The 14,415-nt window shown below is 51.5% G+C and overlaps 4 protein-coding genes across 8 annotated transcripts; 3 read left to right on the plus strand and 1 right to left on the minus strand.

The window, feature by feature from the left end:
* The first annotated feature begins 82 nt into the window (after window positions 1–82).
* On the plus strand, window positions 83–2,932 carry LOC148380318 (serine/threonine-protein kinase SBK2-like). 2 transcript variants are annotated; one of them, XM_088364878.1, is made up of 5 exons: window positions 83–339; window positions 819–963; window positions 1,064–1,266; window positions 1,325–1,486; window positions 1,561–2,932. In XM_088364878.1, exons 1-5 carry the CDS (start codon window positions 334–336, stop codon window positions 2,164–2,166), a joined length of 1,122 nt encoding a protein of 373 aa, XP_088221004.1. In that variant the 5' UTR covers window positions 83–333; the 3' UTR covers window positions 2,167–2,932. The 2 variants fall into 2 exon arrangements, with proteins under 2 accessions (XP_088221004.1, XP_088221005.1); XM_088364879.1 differs by lacking the exon at window positions 83–339 and adding an exon at window positions 355–719.
* A 395-nt stretch (window positions 2,933–3,327) lies between these two features.
* LOC148380319 (uncharacterized) lies at window positions 3,328–8,108 on the plus strand. Of its 4 annotated transcripts, none has more exons than XM_088364839.1 (11): window positions 3,350–3,440; window positions 3,808–3,873; window positions 3,953–4,050; window positions 4,224–4,300; window positions 4,364–4,519; window positions 4,607–4,735; window positions 4,801–4,921; window positions 4,989–5,164; window positions 5,269–6,640; window positions 6,762–6,854; window positions 6,954–8,108. In XM_088364839.1, exons 4-11 carry the CDS (start codon window positions 4,232–4,234, stop codon window positions 6,965–6,967), a joined length of 2,130 nt encoding a protein of 709 aa, XP_088220965.1. In that variant the 5' UTR covers window positions 3,350–3,440; window positions 3,808–3,873; window positions 3,953–4,050; window positions 4,224–4,231; the 3' UTR covers window positions 6,968–8,108. The 4 variants fall into 4 exon arrangements, with proteins under 4 accessions (XP_088220964.1, XP_088220966.1, XP_088220965.1 ...); XM_088364841.1 differs by having other exon boundaries at window positions 4,227–4,300; XM_088364838.1 differs by lacking the exon at window positions 3,808–3,873 and having other exon boundaries at window positions 3,328–3,440.
* A 51-nt stretch (window positions 8,109–8,159) lies between these two features.
* LOC148380320 (germ cell-specific gene 1-like protein) lies at window positions 8,160–11,103 on the plus strand. Its single transcript, XM_088364875.1, has 8 exons — window positions 8,160–8,460; window positions 8,590–8,693; window positions 8,771–9,137; window positions 9,617–9,811; window positions 9,868–9,927; window positions 9,986–10,144; window positions 10,216–10,327; window positions 10,396–11,103. The coding sequence occupies exons 3-8, from the start codon at window positions 8,942–8,944 to the stop codon at window positions 10,877–10,879; spliced, it is 1,206 nt and encodes a 401-aa protein (XP_088221001.1). The 5' UTR covers window positions 8,160–8,460; window positions 8,590–8,693; window positions 8,771–8,941; the 3' UTR covers window positions 10,880–11,103.
* A 633-nt stretch (window positions 11,104–11,736) lies between these two features.
* On the minus strand, window positions 11,737–14,270 carry LOC148380321 (recoverin-like). The gene is made up of 5 exons (XM_088364893.1): window positions 14,136–14,270; window positions 13,964–14,056; window positions 13,511–13,893; window positions 12,277–12,388; window positions 11,737–12,202 (listed from the first exon to the last, which is right to left on the minus strand). The coding sequence occupies exons 3-5, from the start codon at window positions 13,889–13,891 to the stop codon at window positions 12,117–12,119; spliced, it is 579 nt and encodes a 192-aa protein (XP_088221019.1). The 5' UTR covers window positions 13,892–13,893; window positions 13,964–14,056; window positions 14,136–14,270; the 3' UTR covers window positions 11,737–12,116.
* Between the last annotated feature and the right edge of the window lie 145 nt (window positions 14,271–14,415).

Raw genomic sequence — 14,415 nt, forward strand, 5'->3', positions numbered from 1 at the left:
TTGACATCTCGCTCCTCAAATTGGCGGGGTCACGTGGAAAGAGCTGGCTAGCCTGCTCCCGCCCCCCCCTTTGTAGCGTTGGCACTGATTCTCCAATCAGCTTCCTTCGCACACATCCAAGCGCTCATAGCCAAGTGTGTGCGTGTGTGTGAGGACAGATTGTGCTGGCTCGACCAGTCTGCATCCAGCTGCTCACTCACATTTTGTGTGTGTACGACAGTGAGGGAAGGCTGCGGTCGCTTTTCTGCTTCCCTTTTTGGTGGTTCTGACGCGCTCCGGTAGCAGAGTGCACGCTTGCTGCTGAAGGGACAACCTTTGCATCGGAGCTCCAAAATGACGGTAACCTGACGAAAGTTGATTCCTTTAAGAGCACCAAAAAAAAAACAAAAAAAACATGGTGACAGCTTTAAAATGTTTACTGGATGACTTATGAGCTGTCAATCATTTTGTGAAATGTTCCACAGTAGGAGTCGCGTTCCAGATGGACACACGTGGATGCAGACATTCACACACACTCTCGCTGTACACGTACAGAAATACACGCTAACAGAGACGGTTGTCTCGTGTAATGCGAGCGTCCCGCGTTGTTGTATGCTCGTTCTTCAAGTGCAGCTACTTAGTGGCCGTCAGCTATGCCGCTCTCCGCGTGCCTCCCTTAAGCCGCCCCCCGCCCTCATGTGACATCGACACCCTGCCTAAGTGTCCGAGCCGGCCGCAATGTAAGAGTGAAAGTTTTGTGCGCGAGATGAGCGCATCCAAAAGATTCGGCCGCGTTCCAGCTTGCGTCTGCTGACTCTCCTCTGCGTGTGTGCGTGCAGGCGGCCACCCAGCTTCTGGATGACATGTGCCACCTGACGGCGCAGTCGCTCATCAGTTTGGAGACGTCGGAACACTTTAAGTTGGTCAAGTTGTTAGGTGAAGGGTCCTACGGGAAGGTCATGTTGGCCGTACACAACAAGAGTGGTGAGGCCCGCCCGTCGCGTGTGACATCATCAGTGACGTCACTGACAGCATGGTCGTCGACATAGCCGCGAGCGCTAATGATGCTAAGTGTGTGTTGCAGGAAGTCCGATGGCGCTCAAGTTCTTCCCTCGCGCGAGCACGGGCCTGTGCTCGTTCTTGCGCGAGTACAACTTGTCTTTGAGGTTCTGCACGCACCCGTCGCTCAGTCGAGCTCTGGGGATCGCCTACACCACGCCGTCACACTACGTCTTTGCCCAGCAGGCTGGACTCTTTGGCGACCTCTTCGATTTCATCATCCCTGAGGTACTCCTCCATCGCGACCCGGTCAAATGTTGGTATTTGAACTCGATGTCTGGCTCAGGTGGGTCTGGAGGAGGACCGTTGCCAGCGGGTGGTGTCGCAGCTGTGCGGCGCCCTGTCCCACCTTCACTCACTGGGCTTGGTTCACAGAGATGTCAAACCCGAGAACGTGTTCCTGTGCGATGCCGCCTGCAACTGGGTCAAGCTAGGAGACTTCGGGATGGTGCGTAGGCGCACACGGGAGCGCTGGCTCAGTCCTGGCACTATAATTTTTTACACCGGCGCGACCACCCACAGGTGAAGACACGAGGGACCAAAGTCCAGGAGGTGTGGTACCGGTCGCCCTACTGCACCCCCGAAGCCGAGGTGGCACGAGGCTGCGAGGACGATGACGCCGACCGGCCTTTGAAGCCGGGGGACGAGAAGAAGAAGGAAAAGGAGCAGCGCCCGCGGGTCTGGACTTCGGTGGAGCCCGGCGTGGACAGCTGGGCCTTGGGGGTCCTCACCTTCGCCACACTGACCGGCACTCACCCTTGGTCCCACACGTCCTCCGACTGCGCCGCCTACCTCAAGTACCTGCGCTGGTTCGGCAAGGCCAAAGGTTTAGAGGACCAACTGGACGTGTGGGCCGAGCCACAGTGCCGGGTCCCGGCCGGCACCAAGAAGGGCCCCCTCGTGGCACCCCAGTTCACCTGCTTCACCCCGCTGGCCCGAGCCTTCTTCCGCCTGCTGCTGGACCCCAACCCGCCGGACCGAGGGCGGCCCGAGGATGCGCTGGGCTACCTGGGAGGCACCTGGATGACCGCCTGGGAGAGGCGACGCCTGGAGGAGCAAAGGAAGAAAAGCCGAGGGAGGGGAGCCCTCAATAAGGTCAAGGAGAAGGAGGGCCGGGGACAGAGGTGAACCTTTGTGTTAGCAGGTGAAGCTGAGGCGATGCGCAACAGGGGCTCGTGTTGTTGATTTTAGCTTTAGCCCCAATTAGCATTAGCTTTTGCACTAAGGAGATGCCTGGAGTTGAAAACAGACTATGCATGAAGATCAGCGAGCACATTGACATCCGTCACGGCTTCATGTAACATTTCAACCACCGCTGCCCATCAGGATCCAGACCTGATCCTGATCGGATCAAGTCTGCTTTACCATGAAAGCGAGTTTGTGTCCAAATCCTACCATGAAGAATCCCACGGTTGCCTCGTGTCAAGCCCATTAACCATCCGTCTCTATTTTTGCCCGGCGACCTTTTGGTGCTTCATTCTTGGCGACCGAGCACATCAACTTTACTTTGTCCCCATAAACACGTCGGACACTTTCTTGACGTCCTGACAAGAACTCAGCACGCCTACACTGCCGTTTCCCATTTAGCGGCAGTGTTAGTACGAACAAACACACACACAGAGTAGCCCCCCACTCCCACCTCAATTCAGAGTTCCAAAATAGACCTATGTGCACACATAAACATGAGCCTGGGTCTTTCATCACCGGCTGTCTAGTTCGAATCCTGAGCCACTTTTCTTAATCCTCCAAAGTCCTACTTTGGGCGATCTCACATTTCAAAAATGGCCTTGTAACGCTTTCACAGTGGCTGTTTGCTGCCTTTCACAGGGAAACCCTTCGGTTGTTGCATGTCTGTCCCAATGTCGACATTAAAACATGTGATGTGACTGACTTACGTTGCTTGCTCCGAGCACAATTATCTGAGCACCCGAGGTAGAAGACGCTCACTCATATTTGTGAGTGAGGCTGTAAAATTTACAGGTTTTTGAAATTTAGATTAAATTTAACACCTTAGGCCTAGTATTTCATTATCAGCTTTGCTATGGCATGCAGGACAAACACGGTACCTGAATAATATTTCATTTTTTAGTGAGTGTGGTCATTTTAGTGAAACATTACACAAAATGAATTCTGGCAATTTATACTGGCATGTGAGCCCAAGTAACACTGATTGAAAAAATAAATTTTAATGTGGACAATTGAAAGAAAGACAATAGTTTAAAACATTTTTTGTTTTTTTCTAAAAATTAATCCAAATCCATTGACTTTCCTTCTTTTGGTCCTTTTCGTTGTCACGTTTGTAGCGACGCCTCTTCCGGTTGGTAGGTGGCGACAAAGCGCGTTGAACCTGCTTTCGAGTACAACCCAAGCAAGAACGGGAAGATCCCTCGTATGTTGCCACGGTGAGTAGTTTTAATTTGCGCGACATTTCCGTGGCTGTTTGGCGACGCCCGACAGTTAAGACATGTCCACCTTTTTAAAACATTTTCCCTTAACTGTTTCTTGTTGTCGTGTGGGAGAAAAATGTTTGGTTTGGGGCTGATTTGACAGCTTGTAGTGCTCGGCCGCCGCCATGTCGGTCCTGTCTCTCTCCGTGGTCCTGAAAATAACCAAACATTACAAACAGAAGACATTCACAGGCGTTTGTATTCTTTTTACTTGTTTCGTTGCGGAAATGTTCGTGCTTTGTCCGTGTTGACTTACGGGGGCCTCCAGACGGCGACGCCTAGCGTCTGGCCCGGCTAATTATGGCTATTTGCTGCTGAACAGGAGCAGCCGATCTATGGCCAATATTGGAGAATACGTCGAGACTTCATCGCGTTTCCAACCAAAATTGTTAGTAAATTAGCTCCAATCAAGCTATTTGTTCTTTACCTGTTCTGACATTGAGGTTTGTCTTGACTTCATTTTTCAGCATTGAGCAGCAAAGGAGGTCAGCGTGATGAGCTGTTAGCTGCACTAGCTACATTAGCGATATTAGCCTTGGACAGCACAGCAGGACATCACTCACAGGTTTGTACACGTCAAACCGTGTCATAAAAAGTATGGGAGACTTTTGGACAAGCTAAGACAAGAGCTTTGCTTCACTCCATGGCGGTTGCTCTCCTAGCAATGAGCTTCTGCAGCTCATTTTAAAGGGTTCTCATTGGGTTTTGGTAGATCATAAGCAAACGGTTGTGTCCTAGTAGGCACCATGACGTCTTCCATGCTGCGCCGACAGCTGAAGAACCTGGTCCAGAACTACTCTGAGGCCGAGGTTAAGGTAGGTGGCGCCCGCGTGCAATGTCACTGAAGATGCAGGAAGGCTGATTCGGCTGTGGCACAGGTTCGAGAAGCTACGTCCAACGACCCGTGGGGCCCGTCCAGCTCGCAGATGGCCGACATCTCCGACCTGACCTACAACGTGGTGGCCTGTAATGAGATCATGACCATGCTGTGGAAGAGGCTCAAGGACGACAGGAACTGGCGGCACATCCATAAGGTAACTGCGACGCCAACGTCGTCAGGCATCACGCTTTGTACTTTTTTTTTTAGGTTGTTTTTGGGAACTTATTGATGTGTTTGTCAGTCACTGACACTGCTCGAGTACCTGCTGAAGACGGGTGACGACCGTGTGCTCCTCAAGATGAAGGACAACATCTACATCGTCAAAGCCCTCACCGAGTACAGATTTGTGGAGAAAGACGGCAAAGATCAGGTCAATGCCACCAGCCACCCTCCCTCGCTCACTTCCTGCCTCCGCTGACATGAACGTGCATCCAGGGTTCAAACGTGCGAGAGAAGGCCAAAGTGGTCCTGGTCCTGATGGAGGATGACGACAAACTAAAGGAGGAGCGGGACTTTGCTGTTAAGACTCGAGAGAAGACGTCCAAAGGTTCTGCGGGTAAGTGTCTCGGGCCCGCGCTCACTCGTTCTGTCCCGCGGCTCATCCGGCCTTCTGGTGGTGGCAGCCTCATCCTCGGACGTCGTCAAGGACCCCAACTATAAGCCATGCTACGTTGCCGGCGCCTCGGGGCTCCCGTCGCTGGACAACATTCCCTCGGTGGCCGACCTCACCGCCTCCTTCGCCGCCCGCAAGGAGGAGCGCGTCAAACAGGAGCAGCAGAAAAAGGAGGCCGAAAGGAGGGTGAGCGTGCCGACGTTGCCACGGCGCTCCTTTCTGCTCCTTCATTTTGTCTGCTTTTTCTCTTCAAAGTTGCACATTTGGTTTTATTTGCTGCCTCTTCTCAGGCCAACATGTCAGAAGACGAGTTGAAATGGGAAGATGCTGGAAAAGGAAACTCCGTTGCGAATCAGGCCTGGTCAGGTCAGAAGACGGAGGAAGACGGTAAGGAAGATGCCAAACCTGACCCCTGGGGGGCCCCCAAGGCGGCCCCTGATCCTTGGGGCGCCTCAGATTCAGGTCTTTCTCAAACTGATGACAATTCTTTGGAGAGCGCTCAAGTTTCGGACGGCCATCCTCATAAAGCACAAACAGACACGCCAGACCCCTTTGTGGCACAAAACCACGCCCCAAAACCAGCAGAATCCCTCCAGGATCAGACCGAAAACCAAGAGGACCCCTTCACTGCTTCCAACAATGACCCATTCAGCAGCTCAACGGAGCGGCCCTTGAATGCACCCCAAGATGACCCCTCTAAAGATAACACACCCAAAGATGACCCTTTTAACACCCCAAAAGGGGACCCATTTAGCACCCCTAAAGACGACCCCTTCAACGCCCCAAAAGATGATGCTTTTTCTACTCCAAAAGGGGACCCATTCAGCACCCCTAAAGACGATCCATTCAGCACCCCCAAAGACGACCCATTTAAGACCCCAAAAAATGACCCATTCAACACCCCGAAAGTTGACCCATTTAACACCCCAAAAGATGACCCATTTAACACCCCGAAAGATGACCCATTTAACACTCCAAAAGACGACGCTTTTAGCACCTCAAAAGATGACCCGTTTAACACCCCGAAAGACGATGCTTTTAGCACCCCAAAAGATGACCCATTTAACACCCCAAAAGACGACCCATTTAACACCCCGAAAGACGATGCTTTTAGCACCTCAAAAGATGATCCATTTAACACCCCGAAAAATGACCCGTTTATCACCCCAAAAGACGACCCATTTAGTACACCTAATAACGATCCCTTCAGCACCCCGAAAGACGACCCATTTAGCACCCCTAAGGATGACCCCTTCATCGCCCCAAAAGATGACCCATTTGCCGCCCCTATTGTGTCAACTTCCTGTGAGGAAATTCCGCCTAACGACCTCAGCGTGCCCCCAAAAAATGACCCATTCAGCACCCCAAAAGATGAAGAAGTCTCGGCACCCCCTGAGGACGACCCTTTCTCGGCGCCACCCGACGAGGACCCCTTTTCCGGCCCCGCATCGTCCCCCAAAGACGAAGAAAAAGGCGGGACGTCGGATCCCTTTGCCGCGCTTCCACTGAGTCAAAGCGGGGGAGACGCGTGGGGGGCTGCCACTGACTCTGCACCCCCCACTGGCTCGGACCCGTGGGGGTGTGGTGCGTCTTCCCCCGTTGATGATTGCGACCCGTTCGGAGACACCTCCAAAGCTCAAAATGACCCCTGGGGGGCGCCAGGTAAGACACCACGCCATCTCTTCATTTGTCCAAGTTGTCATTTGAAAGAATAAATGCTCCACATTTTCTCACTATAAAGAATGTTTGCATCAATAAATAAGCTTGTGGTGTTGTGATGAAGGTTGCGCCGATGCAAAGGATGTCGTGGGGTCTCTGAGCGCCCCTCACCCGGGTGATGACCCCTTTGGAGACTCCAAAAGCAGAGCAGGCGCAGGTAAGCCATCCCAGCATTCTCATGTCATTCCAACAAAAATTCCATTCTGTTATTCCTATTGATTATGAATGCTCAATTTGTTTTTGTTGGTGTCCAAAGAAAACTCTTTTTAGAATCTGGACTCGCTGTTGCTTTTTGGGCTGGGCAGCGAGGGGGTGAAGCTTCTGGACTTGAACCGACTGAAAACTGCGCCTCCATCCCAGCATGTCGATATCCCGCCTATTGCCCCTCAGGACCAAGCCCCACCCCCCCAACTAAGGAGAGGTAGTCCCCGAGTGTTGTGATGTTTCCACGGTCGTGACGAGCATGGAGGGGTGGAGGTGGTACAACTCGTGAAAATGAATCCGTTCGTTTAGCTCCTCCTGCTCGCCTTGTACTCTCGCTGTGGTGTCGTGTTGTTGTGTTGATGTTGTTAGCATTAGCATTGCGCTAACTCCGCACCCCTCCCTTCCGGCTGGGACAAATGGCATGGGCCGCCTTTACATTTTGTAGCCCCAACGGGTACGCAAACGGTCAATATGTACGCATTCACAATCACGTGTACATTTGCACTCATGCACAAATGCGGTACCTGCAAGCGAGCCTGTTTCCACACATCTGTAAAGCAACTATTGTGTGATTCTTGTGTGTGAGTGTGTGTGTTAACATAATGACACATGAATCTTTCCATCAAGTATTTAATTCATAGCTTGAATATTTATTGGCGCGGCGTGTGCAGCAAAAATTTGTATTGTTGTTGCTGATGATGATGAGAAATTATGCTTCATAATTCATCAGATCATGACCTATCCAGACCTAAGTGTATCCAGACAAATGAACTACTACACCGTATCTTTTATTTGTCATTTTTTTAAAGGAAAACCTTATTTTTGCAGTGTGTGTGTGTGTTGTAGGAATTACATTTATTTTTTATCGCTGTAATTTCTCACATATTTCTATTTGAATGTTTTCTGTCATTTGGGTTTCCGTTTGAAGACTTTGAGTGTGACCACAAGAGGGCGACAAAGATGTGGCATGTAGGCGTTGCATACATTCGCGAGAGATATTTATTATTGTCGTGATGTAAATAGTGACCTGCTGCTGTTATATATTCATGTTGTATATTGTTCATAATAATAATTAAATACCAAGTTCCGATTTATTTATTGAATATTTATCGATTCAGCAAACTTCAGATTGTTCTTGTTTTGGACCTAAATGAAATGGTGATGATGATAATGTCATGCTTGAGGATAAACCAAGTAAGTAATCAAATGTGTCAGCGTTGTTATTATTTACTTTGTTTCCATTCTTTATCTTATGCTACTGTTTCAACATTTTGTCAGCATTCGGTGGCATGTTGTCAGCAGACGCGGCGGGTCGCCGAGTTGATCGGGTCTCGCCAATGACTTGATTGGTGCTATCGGAGCCCGGGTCAAAGTTGATGTGCGAGTGCACGGGTGCGTTCTGAGCGGAGCCTAGCGACAGATGGACTTGTGATGACTTGTGATGATGACTCGCCAGGATTACGCCAAGAAAAGCGGACGGCTTTACCGCGCCACACCAGCACCCGAACGGACGGATGGACGGACGGACGGAGGGGAGCGGCAACAAAGTGCTCATGCTGGTGAGTCATCAAGGCATTTCAAGAAGCAAAATTATCCATATATTCATTATTTCAGCATTCCGTGTTAGGTTTTAGTACTTGCTCATGTTTTTGTATTCCGACTTGCTTAGACGTTCTGTTAACTTTCAGTATTGACCAGAGACTAATTTTGGAAAATCCCAGCATCACGTTGAATACGTTCATCGCAGGACGACTCAGCGGGATGGGAGAGGGTGTCCGCTCATCATTGTCAGGTGAGTCATGAAACAAAAAGGGAGGGCGCTTTACTCGATCCATTCTGAGGTGGAACATGTGCTTGGTCTCCATTAAGGTTGGGAAACTGCCATGTAGCCGGGACCTTCGGCAAAGTGCCGGAAAGTGACGTCCGTGCATCCGCCTTTGCCATCCGCCCGTTTCTTAAACCTCCTGGCCCGGGTATGGCCATGCTGCCGCGTCTCTGAGCCTGGTCTCCAGCCGGCGAGAGGAAGCGGAGCTGTCGGCCATGTTGGAAAATATGTCCCGCCGACAGCGTTCCTTGCTGTCACTGGCGTTGACCTCGTTGGCCCTCAGCTTGTCCGTGTCGGCCTTCTGCACGTCGTACTGGTGCGAGGGGACCCACAAGGTGGTCAAGCCACTCTGCCTGTCACCCGTCAAGATGAGAAACTGCGGCCAGAACAACAGCCAGCCCTACACCACAGGTCAGAGCGCTACCTAGTGGCAAAGCAATTTATCGGGTGCTTTGGATGACAATAGCCGAACTGACTTTGGGGTTTGTTTTGTGGCAAAGTTGAGAAAGAGCACGCATCAAATTGCTGTTGTGACACATACGGTCGTTGTTTTATCAAACAGCGGACTGGCGCGGATTCTCGTAATCCCCGAAAGCTTTGTTGCTAATCTCCCAACTCTTGTGGATTGTGGCAGGCTTATCTTTTTTTTTTTTCAGCATGTGCTATACAATGTTGCACATGTGTGGGCAGCGTCGCCCTAAGGAATCATCAGATTAAGAGTTTCCCGATGAAGGGCCAGGATGCAAAGCAGCACTCAATCCTCCTTAAACCTTGACGTCATCATGCTAGGTGGCTACGTGTTAGCCTTAAAAGTCAGGCCCGAGATCGGGTCTTGGAGGAAACTTCTGTAAACTGAGAGTCTCTGAAAATTGTCACCGCCCCCCCCTCAGAGGCCCCGACGCCGGACCCCAGGAACCCGCCGTCCAATGTGACGCTGACATGGCTGCAGAAGGAGCAGCTGGCCATCCTCAGGAGGAAGCAACTGGCCAACGCTGTCCACTACATCTGGGAGACAGGCGAGGACAAGTACATGCTGCGTTACTTCCACACGGGATTCTGGCTCTCGTGTGAGAGGCACAATGAAGGTGAGTGTCCATACAGGAAACGGACGGCCGTCTGCTGATTGCCGTTTTTGTTCCAGGGGAGGACCAGGTGGAAAAGTGTCGCAGCTTCATCGAGCTGACTCCGGGCGAGACTCAAGGTTGGTGCCGCCTCAGTCAGCCGGGCGCCACCGCTGACGCACGCGTCTGCTCCTGTAGGTGTGCTGTGGCTGTCGGTGGTCAGCGAGTTCATGTATATCGGCCTACTGGCCATGGGCTTCTTGCTCATGTGGGTGGAGGCCATCTGCCTGTGCGCCAAGAGGGAGATGAACGCCCTCAAGATCAACGCCTTCGCCGCCATGTGCACCGTGCTGTCAGGTGCCACGCCTCTTTTTATTATTTTTCTAATACTGCAATCCACATCAGCCAACTCTCACCCCCCACCCCAGGCATGATGGGCATGGTGGCACATATGATGTACACCACCGTCTTCCAGATGACCGTCAGCATCGGGCCCAAAGACTGGAGGCCTCAGACGTGGGACTATGGCTGGTCCTTTGCGTACGTCTGCACACACGCGTCGTCCTCAGAATTCCTGAAGCGTTGACGCTCCGCTCTCCCTCCTCCAGCCTCGCGTGGCTGTCGTTCAGCTGCTGCATGGCGGCTGCCGTAGCCACGCTCAATTCTTACACCAAAACCATCATCGAGATGAAGCACCGCGCCCGCGTACGCTTGGACGAGGTTCGCGCCGCCACCCGCGCCCCATCCTATGAGGAGGTGCTCCGCGCAGGGGGCGGTCTCTATTCAGTCAGCCAGCTGATCCAGCTGGGCCAGCGGGGGGCGCTCCTGGACCCACTGTGGCCGCGGGGGGCGGGACCCGCTGTGGGACCGCTGGCCTGCGGGGCCGGCGGGGCACTAGTGGGCATGGGAGTGGCGGGGATGGGGGTAGTGGGCGTGAGTGGGGGCCCGACGGCATCAGAGGCGCGGCCGGCCGATCCCGTGGACGGCGTCCTGGTACTGGGGGGATGCGGCGTGGACGGATGCGAGGACTGCGAAAGAGAGCTGGACCAGATGGACTACCTGCACGAGGACAAGGACGGCTCGCTCTGCTGACGCTTGCTGGTCTGGAGAGGAACTGCATGATGCTTGACAGGAAACTTTTTCCAGACTTCTGGAGAACAAACTCGTGTGATTCTGGCTCAGGTAGAAGACGTGATGAGAAACCACAGACCACTTTTTTTTTCTACTTGATGGCCCCGTAGACGAGATAAGACATGACCAGTGATGACATACATCCAAAACTGTGTTGAGTAAACGCGTTGCTTCCTCACCCTGCAGCAACGGTGTCCCGTGTGTTTATTTTCCACCGCTTTATGACGTCGGCGGTGGGACCCAGAAGAAAAAAAAAAACAGGTTCCACCTCGCTCTTTTCATGTTCGGGGTTCCAATCTCGGCTCTGTCCTTCTTTTTCTTCAAGCGTGCCACAGGCTCTCGTGTAAAGGGGAGGAGGATTTAGTGAGCGCTGCATTTAATGAGCGTGGCGGCAAAGAACGAGCGCTTTGGACCTGAGACAGATGCTGTGCACAAGATTACACCAATAATCTGCACAAAACGAGCGGGTGATTGACAGCTCATCGAGGTCGTTATGTGCGTAGCCTCTCATTACGCCAGTAAAGGAGGAGCGTTGATGTGACAACAGGAGGAGAAGGAGGAAGATTCAGGTCAAGAAGACGGCAGATGTGAAAGCCAAGCTGGGCTCGGGTCAAAATTAATCTTTTCTTGTGCGTCGCAAACACTAGACTCAAGCAGACACAAGGAGACGCAAAACTGGGGTGCTCTGAAATACGACAAAACATTTAAAAGTCCCTGGCGGCAAATATCTTTCATAAGGTGAGCGCAAAAAAAAAAATGCTAGAGATCAGAAATTAGTCCGTTCTTTCTCTGGCAAAAGGACAAAAAGTGGCACTGCCGGGGTTTCAATCAACGTTTATTGACAACAAGAAAAGAGCAAAGACAGATTCGGCCTGAGACGCAAAACGACACGGCATGTCACAAGGGGCGGAGAGCAAGCGCGCTCGCTCTTTCTTTCCGACGTCACGCGTGTGCCCGTTAGGTCCCGTGGTTACTCGATTCTCTACCGGACATCACCATCAAGTTGCGCTTTCTTCTAAAACAAAAAACTTGATGCCGCATCTATGCCATGATGATGGTGTCACAATCATATCAGAGATTTTCATTGGCCCAAATCTAAGACTCATTGCTGTACGGATGACGTTCACTTAAAAAAATACGACGTAAGCATTGATTGCAAATTAACGCTACCGCTGGTGAGAATTGCCGCTGCGCTCGGCTACTTGAGTGGCTCGTACTGGATCAAGCGGAGGGCCTCGTCGTTGTCCAGAACCCCTTGGATGAACTCGCCCTCGGCCACGCGCTCTGAAAAACACATGCGTGACAAAAGACGCCAACAACTGACGCCAAAGTGAGTTGTCTCCCATTTTTGCCCTCACCGTTTTCTGCCTTGTCAAAGAACTTCCAAAGTTTTTCTGCCCGTTTTTCGGCTGTGTTTTCATCCTCGGGAAGTTTGTTCACCTCGTCTTTGGGAATCAGTTTAAAAATGGCCTGAAACGCACACACAGACGCACGGCTATAATTTTTTCTCTTGACCTATCCATAGAAAAAAAATCAATAGCATCACCCTTAAAACTGTAACTTGGATCAACTCAACCCAATTTTCGGTTGTTTTGCAGGAAAAACCAACAAACTATTTTGAACACAAAAAAACACCCCAGGAAGTTGGCCAAATTTAGCACCTTGGTCCAATTTTGACCACAATTATGTCGTTTTTGAGCGCTTAAACACAGATTTCTGGAGTTAGAGCGCTCCCTGGCTGCGCCATCCCCTGCAGCATCGCCATCATCTTCGTCATCATCTTCATAACCGTCCTGGAAGAAAGCCCGAAGAGCGACGCAGCCGAGGTGGCCTTGTGCTATTTTAGGTTCCACTCGAGGCTGAAAAAGTCCTAAAACAAAAATTGTCACTTGCGTAATCCGACAGCGTCTGCACAAACCGCCCAGCGGATTAGCAGTTGATTACCAGATGAGTTTGTCGGGCTCCCGGATGTCTTTGTTCTCCCCTGCCTCCATCAGATCAACTTTCATCCCACAAATTAAAAACTATATATAGCAAACGTCCTATTTTTTTTACCAAATGACCTGAAACCATCAGCCAAGCGCACCGTTTGAAGTTTTCAATCCAGAAAATGGTCACCATTAATTTCATCCAGAAATTGATGCATGAATCAATTTAATTTGGGGAATGGGCGCACAAATCAATAACTTCAGTTGTGTTGCGGGACTCGCGATGTATCCATCCTCTGCCCCACCCGCCAAGACCCGATGGAAGGACCTTCTCCTGCCCGCAAGTCCGCCGACACGAGAAAACCAGCTTTTCAGGTGGCCTCAAGGAACTCGGCCGGCTTAACATGTTTATTGGCACCAATTGGAGTCTTAATCCTGCGTCTCCTGCATGTGGACTCTTCATGGCTCTGATCACGCTCGCACATCTCGCACGCACGCGGGTGCCACCTTGATCCGCGCCGACGACGCGTGGCGAATCGAACGTAAAGATGCAATCAGAAATTTTTTGAGCCCTAAAAGGCAAATTTGGACGCGATTGGTGCTTTGGCGCCATCTGGCGGTTAATCATAAAGCAGCACGTTTAGTCTGCCCACGCCGAGCTTACCGTGCAAATTTCCTTGACCTCGGATTTGGTGATGTATCCGTTCTTGTCCACGTCGAAGAGCGAGAAGGCCCACTCCAGCTTGCGGGTGGTCTTTCCAGTGGAGGTCATGTGCAGGGCGATGATGTACTCCTTGAAGTCTAGGGTGCCATCGTCGTTGGTGTCGAAGGATCGGAAGACGTGCTGCGCGTAAGTGTTGCCATCGCTATCCGGAAAGAACTTGCTGTAGATGGCCTCGAACTCCTCCTTGGTGAGGCGGCCGGTGGGGCACTGCCTCTTGAAGTTGTCATACCACTGCGTGATCTCCGTCTCCGAGAACTTTGTGTGGAGCTTCAGATCCTCCAGGATCTCCTTGGACACAGCGCCACTCTTGGAGTTTCCCATGACTGAGGAACACAGGTGGCAGCAAGTGTCCTGGCCCAAGTCTTTTCAAGTGACTTGATTGAAGTCTCCTACCTCTGGCTGCTGTTGATGATCAGATGAGATGAGATGTTTGCCTCCAAGCTGGCGCTCGCGATGGGGGAGCCCTGCAGAAGAACTTCGTCAGTCCTGGGAGGGAGGAGAAGGAACACACCTCATTGTCTCGCTCAAACTTGCTTCATTTGGTGGTGCCGCTTTTGTTGCTTACCTATGCGTGTGTGGCAGCAGCAGATCTGTGTGGGACCGACAGGAATCTGCCGAAGCAACCCGCCTCCCCCCTCTGGGATTAGTCAATTAAAGACCATCAACCTGAGGCGGGGCCACAGGAGCGCTCATGTGAGTCCTATCATCGTACACATACACACACACACACACACACACGCACACACGCACGCACACACACACAGACACGCGCACACACACACACAAGTAATGATTTTCAGGGCTTGCAGGATCAAGGCCTAATTTTATTTTGGATTTATTTTCAC

Source organism: Syngnathus floridae, chromosome 21 (genome assembly GCF_059516105.1).
Source record: "Syngnathus floridae isolate MCC-2025c chromosome 21, RoL_Sflo_1.0, whole genome shotgun sequence".
Classification (NCBI taxonomy): domain Eukaryota; kingdom Metazoa; phylum Chordata; class Actinopteri; order Syngnathiformes; family Syngnathidae; genus Syngnathus; species Syngnathus floridae.